At 30.7% G+C, this 17388-nt stretch overlaps 2 protein-coding genes across 2 annotated transcripts; one reads left to right on the top strand and one right to left on the bottom strand.

The window, feature by feature from the left end:
- The first annotated feature begins 2313 nt into the window (after positions 1 to 2313).
- LOC146526821 (KIF-binding protein-like) lies at positions 2314 to 5282 on the top strand. The gene has a single exon (XM_085205941.1). It carries the CDS (start codon positions 2314 to 2316, stop codon positions 3952 to 3954), a length of 1641 nt encoding a protein of 546 aa, XP_085062067.1. The 3' UTR covers positions 3955 to 5282.
- LOC146526820 (solute carrier family 35 member H1) lies at positions 4038 to 17262 on the bottom strand. Its single transcript, XM_085205942.1, has 5 exons — positions 16829 to 17262; positions 15596 to 15883; positions 12578 to 12830; positions 11921 to 12087; positions 4038 to 11592 (listed from the first exon to the last, which is right to left on the bottom strand). The coding sequence occupies exons 1-5, from the start codon at positions 17012 to 17014 to the stop codon at positions 11269 to 11271; spliced, it is 1218 nt and encodes a 405-aa protein (XP_085062068.1). The 5' UTR covers positions 17015 to 17262; the 3' UTR covers positions 4038 to 11268.
- Between the last annotated feature and the right edge of the window lie 126 nt (positions 17263 to 17388).

The raw sequence follows: 17388 nt of genomic DNA, 5'->3' as shown, positions 1-17388 counted from the left end.
TTTAATATTTTCTATGGTAAAATAAATGATTATAGGAAATTAAAATAGGTTTCGTCTAAACTAGGGGCGCGAACCGGTCCTCAATTTTGACTCGCTGCGGTCGTGTTGACATTTTAAGCGAAGCGACCATCAATTGTTTTCTAAACTCAATTATAGTTACATAAATGACCTGATCGGTACCTATAGCAGGCACCTAGCGTTGCCCAGAGGAGACAAACATTTTGTTACATGTAACCCTATGGGGAAATTTGTCACTTGATTATTCCTCAAGTCCACAGAATTTTTTGATTTTTTTTTAACCTCATGCTCATATCTATATGTTTGCAAATTTTCATCTCAATCGGTCAAACCGTTTGGGAACCTATTGGTGACAAAGAGTGTAAATGTCTCCAGTTGAGCGGTCAGCTCGCTTCGCTGAAATAAATGTATAATTTAATTTTAATGACAGATGAGAAAAAAATCTAGATACGCGTTACGTCACATACTTCACTCGCTGCCCATTTAGGAAACTTTACTTGTATAGAAACGTTAACTCTGATCTTTAGATGAGAGAGTACGAAAATATAAAATAAGTTATAAATTCCTCAAACTACAATTTTTAATTTGTTTGATTTTAATTGATTTGTAACTTGACAAAACTATTGTAATAGCGTCGATTCTATATTGTCAAAGGAGAGCGGCAAAACATATCTACATTACATTATATTCTCAGTTCATTAGGTAATGGCAATAAAAATATTAAACTTATGATGGACAAAAAAGATTTACTTATATATTAAAAACTGAAATAAAACTTTCTTGAAAGTGGAAAAACCTATCTCAGTTTTTATAATTTACGTTCTATTCCAACTTGAATGTACCTAATCTATTTTGTGTAGTTATTTATTAAGCATGTACTTATATTTGAATGGCACAATCCATGTATTTCATTGTTATACCTGCTTTCTTTATTGTAAGCATAACCTGTAATAAAATTGTGACATAAATTAATTTTTAACAAAAAGAAAAACCGATTTCTAACAACGAACTAAAAAGTGAAAAATAATTTTACAAAGATTTTATAATTTTGAAGTCGGTGCCAAGTAAAACAAACAGGCTTAGTAATTAGATATTGTAGTAAGGGTGGTGTAGCAGTAGTTTGACAATTATTTTTCACTTTTTAGTTCGTTGTTAGAAGTCGGTTTTTCTTTTTGTTAAAAATTAATTTATTTTATGATTTTAAGTGATGGGTAGATCTTCAAATGATGCTTCTTAAACGAGTGGTGATGGTGGTGGTAGTGGTTCTCAACGAGTGGTTGTGATTGTCCCATGTAAAACTTCATTTAATTAGGTATTATTTTTGTGCAAAGTTACATTTTGGTATATTAACAAGAACATACATAAAAAGTATTCGGGCGAGTTGGGAATCTCCCTTCTTTGAAGTTGGTTGAAAATGAGAACATCTTCTTTTTTGAGGTTGGTTGAAACAACAAGCAACCATCAGGAATCTCACTTCTGACATCAATTTACAAAGTTTTTGCTAGTAACTATTACAGTATAATCATTTTTTTACCAAAAAAAACAAACTTTCTCAATTTTCTCAAAATCGGTAGGCGCAACATTGAGTTATTCGGCTATTAGTCGCGCACATGCCTAATGCAAATTTAAGACTTATGTGATTTTCTCATGGATACCATTGTCAGACATGGACCAAAAAAAATGGGACCATTCGGGAAGCTATACCTTTCAAATAAAAAAAAAATTATCAAAATCGGTTCACCCAGTTAAAAGTTATGAGGTAACAAACATAAAAAAAAAAAAAATACAGTCGAATATATAACCTCCTTTTCTTACAGAAGTCGGTTAAAAAACAACATACAATATTGCTCAACTTCTATGTTCTACAAGGAACAATTTTTAAAAAATATATATATATATATATATATATACTAGCAACCGCCAGCGGCTTCGCCCGCTTAAACTACACAATTATTAATTCAATATACTGAATTACTTTATGTTCTAATATTTCATGTTTGCAGCGTACTTGGTGATATATATATATACAACATAGTAGGTATAAATAAATTGTATATTAGTGTTTATTAGAAAACTTTTTTACTGAAGCGTGCTGTTACAATAAACCATTGCTGACTTTCGTTAATTTATTTATTAAATAAATAAAACCTATATTTTTACAAACGTCGTCAGAAAAGCAAATAAGTCCAGCATATGTTCTATCGTTGTTCTGGTTTAAATTTGACAATCTGCCAAATTTACTTCCAAACAGTAATATTTCAACAGTTACATTTAAAATTTGTTGTGTAGTATAATATGGATATATTAAATAATATAAGTGCTGCTTACGAAAATGTTAAAACTGCAATTAAAGACAAAAACAGCTCAAACAGGCTGTATAACCTGAAAAAACACATTTCGTCGATACAATCACAACTTATGTTGCTGTGCATTAACGTTGATAGTGACGAATATATAAGATCTTTGGCTATGTATGGATACCTAACACTGGTCTCAGCGAAAACTCTGCCTCTTTCTCTTATAGAGAAAAAGAATACCCTTCTTACTGTTTTTAATGACCTGAAACAACACGCTTTACGGGAAGAATGTTTATTTATTCTTCTTAGAGTGCAAAATTTGCTTTGTTATTACCTGATACAACTGGATGAAATAACTTTAGCAAAAGATATACTAGAGAGCATGGAGGAAATATATGAAAAAATCGGCCATTCCAAGCCAGACACGTATATAGATTCTGAAGATCTGTTTAAGGCCGAACCGATTAATCAAATAAAACGTATGAATCCCGAAAAAATCGACAAATTAATTACAAATAATATCCAAATGCTAGCTTTTTTGTACAACAAATTGAATATGCCTCAAAAGTACACTTTATATAATCACACAGCTCTGAGACGCCAGTTAGAAATGAAAGAAGGCACTCCACAAGACTGGGCGTTGCGGACTGCAAGGCTGGGCAACTACTTCACCTACCTGAACGAGCTCAGCAATGCTCGGTACCACCTGTATGCCGCCTATTACATTCTGCGGACGTGCCACGACAATTGCAAACTTATACCTGAAGAATTTGTACTACAAAAAGCAGATTTCGAAATATACTTCTTAGAATTGAGCCATTACTGGGTAAAGTATGGTCTAACCTTATTTAAACTATCACGAAAAAAAATATTAACGCGTTACTTCGCACAAGAACCGTCAGGAGCAGATCTGTGGAAAGCTGTAGATACAAAAGATGGTGCTAATATTCAGGATAAGATGGACGAAAATATAAAAGATGCAGGATCTGAGAAAAATGAGAAAGGCGATCATTCAGATGCGGTATTCGTTTTTCCAACCTTAGATTTAAAAAATATGGAGAGGCGAGTCCCATTAGATTGCGCTCGAAATGTCGAAGATGCACGGAAGCTGTTTTCTTTCACGCATAAGTGGTTGATGCGAGCAAAACATTACTATGATTTCGAGCATCATTCCGCACAATACATATCCTGTTCCTTACAATTGGCAGAATTATATGAGCACTTGGCCTTCTTCGAAAAGAACATTGACAACCAATATCGTATACAAAAACGTAGAGCAGAAGTTTTGGAAACTCTTAACTCTTTATTAAAAACTTGTGACAATGTCATGTCGATACAGATTGACGTTATAAAAGAATTATCCCAAGTACAACTTGAACTGATGGCTCTAAATTTACAAAAGCTGTGGAGAGAAGAATCTCAAGTGAATATATTCAATTTGGACAATGATGCAGATTCCATAATGAATTCTTTAGATTCCGAGTCAAATAAAACTTTAACCGAAAAAACATTAAACACTTGTTCTAAGAACATGTTCCTTAGAAAAATGGAAGCTGCTACCTCGCTTAATGCTAAATTGTTCAGACTAAGCGGACATTTGGCCCCCATGACTCCTTCAGAATTAAGCTTTGAATTGTAATTCCAATCATTAGTAGGTGAAACACAATTTGAAAATTAAAAATCTTAAATAATTTTAATATTGAAAATGAAACGCACGGCTTACTGTTTACAATTTTTACTGTTACACATTGATATAATTTGCGAATTATGTATATAATAAATTATAGTACTTACATACTAGTTACGTTATTATTCTTAAAACTTTTACTGTCGTAACAAAAGTACAAATTCGACTAATTTAATTTCCTAGGCTATAAGTCACAAAATGTGGAATTGTCAAAATTGCTATTTTAAAGTTACAGTATTTCCGCTATTACAGAGCGCTTAAGTAGGCGAAATGTTACGTTAACTATCTATGAACTAACTTAAACATTGCTAAAAGGCCCAGAAGATGGTTAAAATTGGTTAAATTACTTTACATCCTTATGTTTATCACTAAATTGTTGTAATCACATAAATGTTTGATAAATTCCAATGGGTAATTGTATCACATTCTATAGAAAATGAAATATTTCAAGTTAAAAATAAAAAAATAGTTAGTTAAAAATATATTGCAATTGACTGTTAGAAATTCTTTGGTATGCATACTTTAAATAATTAATTTTTTACATTTACTGCAGAGTAGTAGGTTTTCTTTTCATTTCAAATAAGTCTTGAAATATTTGAACTTTGAAGATAATTGTGTCTAAAATATGAACTGCTCTTGATATCATTTAAATTATTAAACATATAAAAAAATGATATTAATGTTTTGTTGCCAGCATATCAACTTATTGTGATACTAAAATAAATAAATGTTACTAATTGTTACGTGAAAGTATTGCTTGGTCCAATTATTGTGTGCGTTATAGTGAAAATGGATAAATTTCTATACAAAAAAATATTAGGGAAATGAAATAAAAAAAAAATTGTTAACGTAATTAAACATATTTACTAAATGTATTTCAAAGATAGGTACACAAAAAAATAAACATAACAGCGAGAAAAAAAGAAAACAAATAAGATTTATATGTACAAACAACATGATTCTGTAACCAAAATTCGTAAGTATCTTTATCTAATTATCTTATGAACTATGAAGTAGTGTTGTTAAAAGTTACATCTATTTATGTGTATTCTCATATTGATTTACACTAACATACTTGTTACTATTAGTTTTTTGTACGTAGGCATATGTATGTAGGTATAACGCATGCTTAGTAAAGCAGTATACTTTTAAAATTATTTAAATCAAAGTAAATATTCTACCAGTTTTATTACAATGTGTTTAGTAAAATTCGAAGGCTGAAATCATGTAACACTAAAATAATATAATATTGAAAACAGAATTAATGAAATGAATTTGCATAGCAATATAGATAAACAAACAGTAAAAAAATAACAAAATATCAGGATAACAATAAGTCCATATAGATAAAAAAATATATATTTCTCTGTTGTCTTTTTTATCTGTACCAAGTTTTTATATTCGAAATGGCATAAAAAAAATTATGCTCATGAAATAAACTCAGAAAAAAATTAAGATATTTTTAATGAAATGTTGTAAGGATGACGTGTTTATTACTTTTTAACTTTCTAAAAAGTACATCTTTATTTTTCGATTACGTCACATTGTTCAGTATATAAGTCGTAGATCAAATTCATTGATTACATCTCATATTTATTTTCACAATAATTAAAATTACACTCACATATATTAAGTTATTATATTTATATATTAATTACATAGTACATGTTCTTATTTTTGTTGCTATTCCTTCAATATAATTGTACATAGTAAAACCTTTTTTTAAAATTTTAAATTCATTATTTCTCACTTTTAAAATGTTACAAAAGTTGTGTTAAATTTAATGCTAATAAGCTTCATACAAATGCGATGCGAGGCACTTCACACTATCGTTTATGGATAGGTACATATCGTCGGGTTATCGTGTAAACCTGCTAACAGCCTATTAAGCAAATTGTTATGAGACAAAAAAAATCATTAAAGAACTATGCGTATATTTATATATCATTAAATTTTCACAATTTAGAAAATTGATCTGTATTCTCTACTATATGTAATAAAATATAAGTCGATTTTATATTTGTTTATACTTTCGAACGGTATACAAAGGTGCATGATGAAAGAACAAAAAACTGATTTAGCAGGTTTACACTCTAAAACGATAATATAATATTTCATAAAAATATAAAATCAGTAAAAAACACACATTAGCTTGGAATAAACATACAATCAACATGTTATTTTGACCAATGCTCATTTACTCATATCTTTTTTTATGTCCATTAATATTCAGTTAAGTACTTTGTTAAATTTAAATTTTTAAAAGTACTTTAAAGTTTAAAGTTTGTAGTTATTTAACGTTAAATGAAATTCATATTTTTCACTTTAGATGGCAAAAAGAGACTTGCAAATCTATATATATAAAATCGAAAGGTCACTCACTCATCAGGAAATCTCAGAAACTACATGTGCTAGGAATCTCAAATTTTGCATAGGAGTTATTTATAGGACGTAGGTGCTCGCTAAGACGGGAATTTGCAATATTCGACTTCTAAGGGGGTTGTTTTTGGGGTTGAAAGTTTGTATGAAACTTCGTTACTACAAATGCTAGGAGTCTCAAATTTTGCATAGACGTCACTAGGACGTAGTCATGGAGACAGAAATTAATAATAACATAGTTCACGCGGGTGAAACCGCGAGCGGGCCGCTAGTTAGTAATATAAATAAGAAGAATTTGAAACATCATAAATCATCGCTTTTTAAGCAGCAACCTATACTGTAATGGAATCTTGCTATATAATATTAAGATTCAATATAAAAACAAAATTTTGACAATCATCAACAAAGGGGCTGATGATTTAAAAAATATATATATCTATTATAACATTTGTAAAATTTTGTGTAACACATTTTGGTTAAGTATAAATTGGTTCATTAAATAGACTTCTCTATTGAATCGAGTGAATTGATTACACTTTGAACCAACTTCAGGAAAGGAGGTTATTTCGCAATTTTTATATTGCTCATTCGTCCTTCCTACCATTATAACTGAAACAATATTGTTAAATATATAATATATCAATATACTTATATCAATATATTTTAATTGTAATGAAAAATGTTCTTATATATTAACCCTGCTGTGATATGATAAAATATTACCTAGTTAACACTAAGGTAATTTTTAAATACAAAGGAATATTAGAAAATGGTAAGTTATATATTATATATTTTTATCTTCGGAAATGGCCAGCCATTTATGAACGTATTACATTGTATTACAGAAATCACTGTTAGGTGTAACATATTTTACAAATAAGAAAACTATTTCTTTTGTAAACATAGGAATTGAACCCATAATCAGACATTTTAGTTAACATCTTATTGTAAGGTTAGTTTGACTAAAGTACTTATGTGAAGTAGATAAAACACAATCTCAAACATATCCGTCGATAGAATTTTATAGTGTAAAGAACAATAAACCAACTAGACTTTCAAGAAAAACAATTGTGAAACTAACCCTTCTGTACGTGTATGTGGGAATCGAATCCACAACGTTGCGCTTATTAGTAATATTTGTATTAAAAACAAAATAATTGTTGTAATTCAACAAATAATAACCGGATATACCTACGGATTTTGGTAGTTTTTAATCAATTCCAATAAAATATTTTGTATACAAAAATAAATAATAATAAAAGAAGAAGATAAATTGCAAGATTTTGTGCTTTATTTAAAACACTTCAACGTAAATTAAGTTTAACACATCATTCATATTACATATAACAATTTTGCCATAAAAAGTTTTTAAAAAGTAGAATATTGTTTTTTTTTTTATTATATTAAGAAATCCTATACTATGCTTAATTTCTAAATTATCTTTGAATTTACAGTCTCTTTGATGACATTCTTTGAAATGATCTAAAATTATTAATCACATATCATCTTGTAAATATGGTTTATATTCATATTTCATTTCAAATATTGAAATGGACAAAGCTTTTTCTCAGCTCCACTATTTATACCGCGTAGCGTAGATGGTAATATTAAGTTATTAAATATTTTCCTCTTAGACCAACACGCCGTTGCTTAGTGTGGCGTGTGGTGGAGAGCTACCAAGATCAGGAAAATCACGAGGGTTAAAGATGTAATATACAACTGGGTCATAGTAAGGTCACTAAAATGGAAATGGACAGGACATATGATGAGGACAAGTGGACAAAGGATGTCACGGTGGTAACCCAGAGACGGAAAAAGAAAAAGGGGTAGGCAGGTGAAGAGATGGGAAGACGACCTACCTAAACATTGGAAAAAGCTCGCCAACACAAGAGACCATTGGAGAAAGTTGGAGGAGGCCTATGTCTTGAGACATCACAGACAACCTGACTATATCGAAAATATTAATTAGACATTTTGAAGTACAAATGTCAAAATACCACCAATAAGCATATAAGATAAGCGAATATAGGTGTTATATCTTAGTTTATATAAAAAAAAAAGTTGTAACTAAGTTTAAATCTAATTATATTTAAATGTAATTTAGTATGTGAGCTAATTGGTCAGCGAATAAAGGTTATTTTTATTTATGTAAAGGAATATCCGGTATTCGTTTAAGATATTTGAAATTGGCGCGTGTTCTGCGAGGCTACGTGGTCGGCCCTGGTGTTTTGTGTGTAGATGGCACCACATTATATGACAGGCATAAGCGACGCTTGTAGACGGCGTCATAAATTGAATAGTACAGTTAATAACTTTTAATTATAGTGTTTATAGAGACGAGAGCGACAAATAAACTTTGTATTTTCACGTGTGTATTGTGAACTCAATTAATTATAATCGTGTAAATGTTTAAAATGTAAAGTATTAAAAATAAATAACTTTGTATTTTCAGAGCAACGGATCTTTTATTTGTCGAAGAGAAAAATATAATAGTTTTATATATATAGATTTATCTTTTTTATTTACCATTTTGAGTAGTTCAAGTTGAATCAAAAAAACAAATGTCAGTCAATCAGTTACTGTACTGCTGTACGTTCTAACATAACTATATATATTAAATTGTCTCATTATTTTAACTTTAAGTGTATCACTATGGCAGGAATCATAAATCTTTCTAATATAACATTTAACGAAATTAAACAAAACGAAATAAAATAAAAATAAAAAAAAAAAACAACTTTTTAAATAAAATGGAATGTAACATATTTTGACTTACGACAATATAATAATATAAATTTAAAGCAAAAAATCTTTTTTAGAAAAAGCTTTTATTTAAACGATTTAAAAAGGAGAAAATTATTTTTTTCTTTTAAATTTTAACTATCATCACATAACCTCATTATACACAATTTATATGACCATAATAAAGCTTGTCGCATTAATCAATATTAAATTAAATCTTTAAAATTTTAAAGTTTTTACAGATTTTACATAATTAAATTAGTACTGGTTTATTTACAAAAGTAAATAAACCAGTACTACAATCGTTTAAATAAAAGCTTTTTTTTATTTTTTGCTTTTTAGTTACCACTGACTAGATTTCTCACACTAGAAGCCCTTTCATTTGATACTCGTATTGCAGATGTGCATAAATAATAACTATTCCGCCATATTGGATTTAAAATGACGTCACATCATTTTTCGAGTTGCTCTCAAAAAGCCCTTTCATTTGATACCCATAATGTACAAGTGCATCAAAAATAACTATTCTGTTACTTTGGATGGTCCGACATATTAGATTTAGAATGACGTCACATATTTTTTCGTGCATTGTCATCCAAACTAAACGTGTATACAAAATTTTAGCTCAATCGGTTCAAGATACCTACTTCAAAATTGAGCTCAAAGATTTCACCCGAACATACATAAATATATTGCAAGTTAAATAAAAGTTAAATATTATGTAGTACAATAAAATCATATTTTTTATACATCACGTGTCTCATATCTATTTTTTATATAACCACATCAAAAAGCAAATACACAAATTGTAAATTATTACAAAATCCATCGACTTTCGATTAAATATTCGAAAATGCTAATAATAAAAGCAATATTCCATATTACGTAATGTAATGTAATAATCAATTTAAAAATCACAATATATATCTTTCGCAGGATTTCACTTTTTAAGCGAGTTTTTTTTACTAAAAAATGCTGAACAAATTATAATATCTAATTTATACATAAGTGTCCAAGTCGAATTGGCCACATCTATACATGTCTGTACATTGGGTAGGTATATTTACAAAATAATAATTGAGGGGGTTTTAGAACGGTAATAAAGCCCAAATCCGCAATAAAAAAATGTCTGTTTATTTGTATGTTTGTACACGCTAATCTCCGGAACTACTGGACGGGTTTGAATTAAACTTTTTTGGTTGTATAGCTATTATGTCTAGGCAACATCTAGGATATATTTTATTTTGAAAATCTGGATATCTGATGTGCCTTGTGTGACCTTAACAGCCTGTCTAAACAATAAGATATATAAATATACTGCCTTGGGGAAAATTGAACAATATGACAAACAATTTCCACCCACATAACAAAAATGAAGGTCTGGACTACTTGACGTGGAACCCTAGCAGCTTATCTAATCTCTAATAATAATATAGCGTCTTAGTAAAAATTGATCAACATAACAAGCATTTTCTGTCCATATAATAAAAATGAAGATCTGGAGCAACTCATGTGGAACCCTAACAGCCCAGCTAACCTTAAGAGATATGAATATCTGCTTGGCTTGGAATGGCTTCGGAAGAGTTGTTCTGCGTGGTCAGTGTTCAATGAAATGAGGTTATTATTCTTACCTGACAATTTAAAATAACATAAGCTAGGAGTACCTCTACGTAGTGAAGGCGGTAACAGTTCAGGTCTATTTTATAGTGATAGATATATTATTGAAGACTTTGCCTCGCCCCTGAAGAATAAGCATGATCTTTGATGGACGCTCTTGCAACACAATTCTTTTATAGTTTTTTTCACTTATTTCTATCCTCTTTTACACGAGTTCGCTAACAGTATAATAAATAATTAGCTATACATATTAATGCTCATTGTATATTATTATAAATATCAAATATCTACATTGGTCGTATTTTATAATTCAAAACAATCAAAAATCCTTATTAGAAAACATATTAGAAATCATTATAGTTGTCAGTCAATTCTGTTTATTAAATGAATAATCATGTAGTTCAAGCAAGCGAAGCCGCGGGTGGGCCGCTAGTTTATAAATATACTCTACATGACAATTTATTCCTCATTCCTAGTATACGTGTATAAATATGTATATTAGACAAAAAGTGTGTAAAGTTTGCTGATTTATCGGCCATCCCTTCTTTGCATGACTTCATAAAGAACGAGATTAGAATCGAAATCGCTGTCTTCGCTAGGTTGCCATTTTGTATTTTCTTCCAGTAAAGGTTCTTGATTAGCTTCATTAGATTTCTTATTTCTTTTTCGTTCTCGAACCTTCCTATTTTCGAAATCTAACGCGTGTACTTTACCGGTTACGGATTTAATGACTAAAACTTTGTGTATAATATGGCCGATGATGCCTAAAAGACATACGCTCAGGCCTACCACGTTAATAGGGCTCAATTGATCACCACTCACCTCCACGGCTAAGACTAGAATGCACATTTCCTGAAAATTAGAGAAAAGCTTTTGAAATATGGACTAGATATTTTATTAATAAGAATTAAGAAGTGAAATTTATTTAATACATAGAATAATTTAAAGCTTATTAAACTGAAGTGTTTGTTATTCGTAAGATGAACGCCCTAATCTCAGGAACTTATGGTCCGATTGGAAAAGTTATTCTTGAAAGGCTATGTTATTTTAAGTTAATAGTTATTGGTAGTACAGGGTGGGTCAGAAAGGAGTGCGAATTTCAACATGGATAAAAGGAACCCAGTGTTAAAACACTCCGTTCTCCATAATCACAAACAGATAATATAAAAAAATATATTACCTTAAATATACCAGCAATGGACAAAGTGAGACTAGATGTGTATGTGACGACGAGAAATTCACTAATTTCCATAGCGAAAGCTATAGTCGCGCCCACGGACACTTTGAGGAACGTTGGCAACAGCTCCTCTGGGGGCAGAGTCAGCATGTAATCTACACATTTGAAGCCTGAAATGAATATATAAAAATTAAGCAAAACTATTGTCAATATTCAGTAGGCTCAAGCAACAGTGTTTTGGTGTGTGTGAAATGGGTGTGCAAATTCGAATGCCGAAATAAATAAATAATTAATTTCTAGAAATGACGGATTCAAATCCCATGTAAGGAAATGTTTATTTTATTTTCATAGCATATAGCAGAGTAGGCAGAGGAGCCTGTGAGGCTTGTGTTAAGACACTCCGTATCCATTAACACACTTTCGTTCATCATTATCCGCCCAATACTGGAGCGTGAACTTAAAGCTGCGCTTTGCCTCATCGCCAGGGCGAGGATAATGAAAAAAATAAATAGTTCCTTTCCTCGAGTGGGAATCGAACCCACAACATATCGCACAGGGTCGCAAGCATGTGTCTGTAAACGTACAGAGACATGCTTGCGACCCTGTGCAAAGACTGACTGAGACTGACTCATACAATACAAACAATATGCATAAACATACCTTCAAACATAATAGTAAAAGGCAACAACGACAAGAACATCCAAGGCTGAACATGGAACACCATGTCCACGGGGTTGTGCAGACCCAATTTATATTTCTGCATCAGGAGCTGGGCAAAAGTCCACCTTAGTCCAGCGGCGAACGACGCCAGGAGTAGGAAGTTGAAACCCAGCAGGTTGAACTGGGTCGCCTTGTATGTGAACATTATTAGGCCGGCTGCTATCATCAGTACTATTCCGACGAGAGACCATGACTGAAATTGATAGGAAATATATTAAGTTATGTTTTTAGATTGTATGTATGATTTTATATATTTTTAAAGATATATGTTTTATAATAACCGTATTATTTTGCTATTTTGCTTAAGCCTAAAAAGCTGATAGTATAAATATAAAATAAATACTTATATAAACTAAACCCGCAAGCAATTTGCAGTTTTGACATTCGCAATAGTCACAATAGTAAATACAAATATTTAATAAAAAAATTAAAACTTGATAAGTCGCTTCGCTAAGTTAAAATTGGTTAAGTGACAACTACTAATACATTGTGTGTTAAGTATATAATAAAATATTTGAATTACATAAATATATTACCCAAGGAGGAATCATACCAACGACCATCGCAGTGACTTTAAAAAAATATATATATTTTGTACATGTGTTTTTCACTTATTAATAACTACTATTTAAATAGAGTGGTAGATAATACTTTAGGATACTTTTGGCACTATAATAATAAAACTTAAAAAATGATAAGATACAATCGACGTAGCAGGATAAAAAATTAGTGTCTGTATTATTGCTTGGGAGATATGATAAAAAGAGCTCAGTAATGGGAAATAAACAACGATGTTTATTTCAAATAAATAGTCGCACAATGCCAGGAAATTAATAATGTGTTTTTTTTATTTTAGCATTGGCCAGTATAATTTATCAGTTTTTATTTGACATTAAAAAGTTAATTAATAAAAATTTAGATAGCAGGTAAAGTATTTAGCTACATATTATGCTTAGACATGAACAATTTAATTTTATAGCTTCGCACTGTAACCTAGAAATAGCAGGATAGACAGAGGGAACCTAGACGCTCCGTTCCTTTCTTTCGAGCAACGTTTCGAGTGGTGGACCTCAACGTCGCGCTTTAATAATTCCATTTCCCAGAGTGGGAATCGAACCCACAACCGACACGATTATAGTCAGACGCAGTGCCACTGCGCCATGACGGCCTTTAAAACAATAACAATTCAAACAATTAAACAATTCAAAAAATTCAAAGTAGAATTCACTTAAAAGTCACTTCAAATGTTAAACGCTTATCAAATTTTCAAGGTTAAGAGAGAATTATAAATAGTTGACGTATATACGAAAAGTTTAGACATTATGAAGTTTGCGAAAGTGAAAGTGGCAAAGTTAACGGTTAAATAGCTTGAGATTCGATGTTGTGGTCTTAGATATTTTATAAATAGTTTATAACCAGATTAGAAGGTCTTCCTTAAAATAATATTTTTAAAATATAATGATAAATTAAATGTATAATTTAAAATATACAGACTTTCTTATCTTCTCAAATTGCCTGTCTTTGTCTGTTTTTTTTTTCAAATCACTGTAAATTTTCACTTGAAAAGGTATAACTGTACCTTACGGGTCTTACCTTGGTAGATCAAGGGTAATATTATAAATCATGTACTTTCAGCATTAACAGCGCATGGCCACACGGACGTAACTGCAACGTGACGGTTGTGGATTAGATCCACACTCGAGGGGATGCCATCAAGGCAAGAAACCCGTCGTTGAGTTACGCCACACAATACGCAATGCATCGAAAAATACTGCTGTTTGCGAGATACAATAATTATAGAATTCGCATTTGCGCACTATCTACTGTTTACATAGTAATGATTGAGTTGTCGTACATTGCGAGGATAAACTTAAACAATTAAGTTAAAATGTTGATACCAAAATTAAAATTAATTAACATTATAATTGGCAATGCAAGCGTAAATTATTTAAGTAGTAAGATAGGCATGCCATTATCTCATTCTCCACTTTCCGAATGCGAGAGAACTTAACTTTAATTGAGAACCTAATGCCACGCTTTGTTTTGTCAGGGGTACAATTGAAAATAATTTATTTCACTAAATGAGAATCGAATTTACAACCATCGTGTTTATTGACAGAAAGGTGTCCCTTGTAGTATTTTGGTCAATCAGCTAAATCAAATCTGAAAGCTTCCATTTTCCGCCGAGTTCTGGAGGCACTTTGCGTCGACACAGGAGCGAATAAAGGAAAATATAAATTTAGACTTTTACACTGAGCTTAGAAAGTCACTAATCTTCATGATTAAATAATAATTAGCACAGTCTCTAAAGCACATAATTCTGAACTATTTATATATCTATTTATATTTATATAGAATATAGAGTATATTATAGAATACCGTTTTCCTTATAGTATCATAGTTTTCTTTTTCTTGTCTTTAAGTCAAGTAATAATCTTATTGTCATTACTGCAGGAAAAATATTATTTATAATGAGAAATGCAAAATAATAAAAATATTTTAAATAAAATTTTTACATTAAAATGTAAAAAGGAATTCTGCCTCTATCCAGGTTGATTTCTTGGATTAATAATTTATACAAAAGGTTATGTGGACACATGTAATAACAAGATGACACCATGATGAATATTACAATCTCATGAGTAATTGTTAAACAAATTAAAACATTCATGTCACCTATTCACATAGGCGGGAAATTTAGACATTATAATTATTAAAACAGGCGTTTAGCCTGAACAGGTGTGATTTCCATTCGAGGAAAGATTAATAATTATTTTTATTTCCTCACTTTGGCAAGACAAGGCACACAGTTGAGTTCTATCACTCAACACATAATATGCCAAAAATTTAATGGAAACAGTAGAACAGAGTGTCTTAACACTAGGCGTCGCCTACCTAAGCTAATATAAGCAGGATACATCATGTAATGAAAAAAAACATAATAAATATGTTACATACCTTCTTTTCAAGACCCAAAAGAATAGCAAATCCCAATATAAATATTATAGTGGTCGACTTAGTCATAGTGTAAAGGGAAATCGTAACTAGCTCTAGGCCCCAGTTTGAGAAACCCACATCTATTCCACTTGCAAGGCCAGTGGGTGCGACGGATCTCAGACAAGTCATGAAAGGTAGAAGAAGTTGTGGTGTCCTAGTTATTATGAATAGTATTGCACGGACTAGTACAGATAGCATCCATTTGACTATCAAATGGTACATTACCACTGTTAAAGGGTAGTGAAAATCCTGAAACAAAATAATATAGATATAGAACTCAACATTTTGTTAGTTGTAAAAAGTTATATTGACTAAACAAAACACTTTTATTACTAAAATGAAAAAAAATACTTATTAATGTTTGGTTCACCTTCATCCAGTAACCCACATACAGCAGTGTAGACTGATCTTATTATTTATTTATTTATTTACACTTTATTGTGCACAATTACACATTAAGAAGAAAAAGAAGAGTACAAAAACGACAAAAATATAACAATTGACACACAAAAGGCGGCCTTATCGCTAATCAGCGATTACTACCAGACAACCTTTGGGTTAGGAAATCTGTGATAAAATAGAGTGGGTGGTGTAAATAAACTTACATGTCATATTAAATTCTAATACATAAACATAATACATATATATTTGAAAAAATACATACCATTATAATATACTAATATATATAGTAATACTATTTATAACAATGAGTTGTACATGATCTTGTGTTGACTAGATCCATTCCACAAATGTTAAGATTCTTTTATTAACAATGTGAGTGGAAAAAGGAACCAAAACTACCTTGTTTACATTCAGACACTGTGTTTTGTGCTACAATGGCCAAATTAGAATATGCTATATGCCAAGATTCTGTTTAACTGTAAGTGAGTTAGAAATTTAAGAACACACAAAATGTACTTGCACATTGACACTAAAGAGATTAGATTTCATGGGCATCAGAGCACTTTTGAGTTATATTTAATTTTTGATTGAAATGCTTAGATTATTCATTCAACTTAAATTTTTACCCACGAAAATTTTGGAACACATTAGATAAGAAAAATATTTTTGTTCAAGTAATAAATCCAGTAAAATTAAACTATTTGCCTCTACAAATTTAAACATCATTTATACAATATCCATATGATTAGTTACTTTAAAATAATTGACCATTATTTTCCCTAATATACTAACCTTCAGAAGCCATCTCTGGTAAAAAGTGAGTCCAATAGATAAAGAAAAGTATAACAAAATCAAGCCTAGCGATAGTAGGCTCTTTTGAAAACACACATCAGACCATTTTCCTTTTGGTTTGCTTGTAAATATATCTTCATCGGCATCAGATTTTAACGACAGCTGTTCATATTTTGCGCCTGGCATTCCGAGCCGTTATGCGGCCTTTGACTTCAGTCTTTTTAAAAAAACTACACTTTGTCCACACACTTTTTCACACTTCACAAAATAATTACATTGGGTAAGTATTCGCGACCGCGTCCAATATCTAACTGACTTATAAATTATATTTTATATTAAAAAAACATAAATACAATGAATTGAATTTGCTGACCCGCTATTCTCATCCTACGGAAAGTTACAATAAATGACATTAGCTGGCGTAGGCATGTCCACAGAACACATTTACTAAAAGAATGTTCACTTCGTACTAAAAAATGGGTGATAAAACGATGCTGCTGCCATCTAAAGTATGCCCACCAAAACAATAATTTGCGGGAAAATTAAAATTTGGCTATAAA

This window comes from Heliconius melpomene, chromosome 21, assembly GCF_056956725.1.
Source record: "Heliconius melpomene rosina isolate 202511_hmr_F chromosome 21, ASM5695672v1, whole genome shotgun sequence".
Lineage (NCBI taxonomy): Eukaryota > Metazoa > Arthropoda > Insecta > Lepidoptera > Nymphalidae > Heliconius > Heliconius melpomene.
Note: the sequence above shows the minus strand (reverse complement) of the source record. Positions and strands in the feature narration are given on the sequence as shown.

Excerpts from the sequence above, each read along its gene's own strand:
- LOC146526821 (XM_085205941.1), top strand. The coding sequence starts at position 2,314 with ATGGATATATTAAATAATATAAGTGCTGCTTACGAAAATGTTAAAACT.
- LOC146526820 (XM_085205942.1), bottom strand. The coding sequence starts at position 17,014 with ATGCCAGGCGCAAAATATGAACAGCTGTCGTTAAAATCTGATGCCGAT. Across the intron at positions 12,088-12,577 it reads TTTTACTATTATGTTTGAAG|GCTTCAAATGTGTAGATTAC; the intron begins GTATGTTTATGC and ends TATTCATTTCAG. Across the intron at positions 11,593-11,920 it reads CCATTGCTGGTATATTTAAG|GAAATGTGCATTCTAGTCTT; the intron begins GTAATATATTTT and ends TCTAATTTTCAG.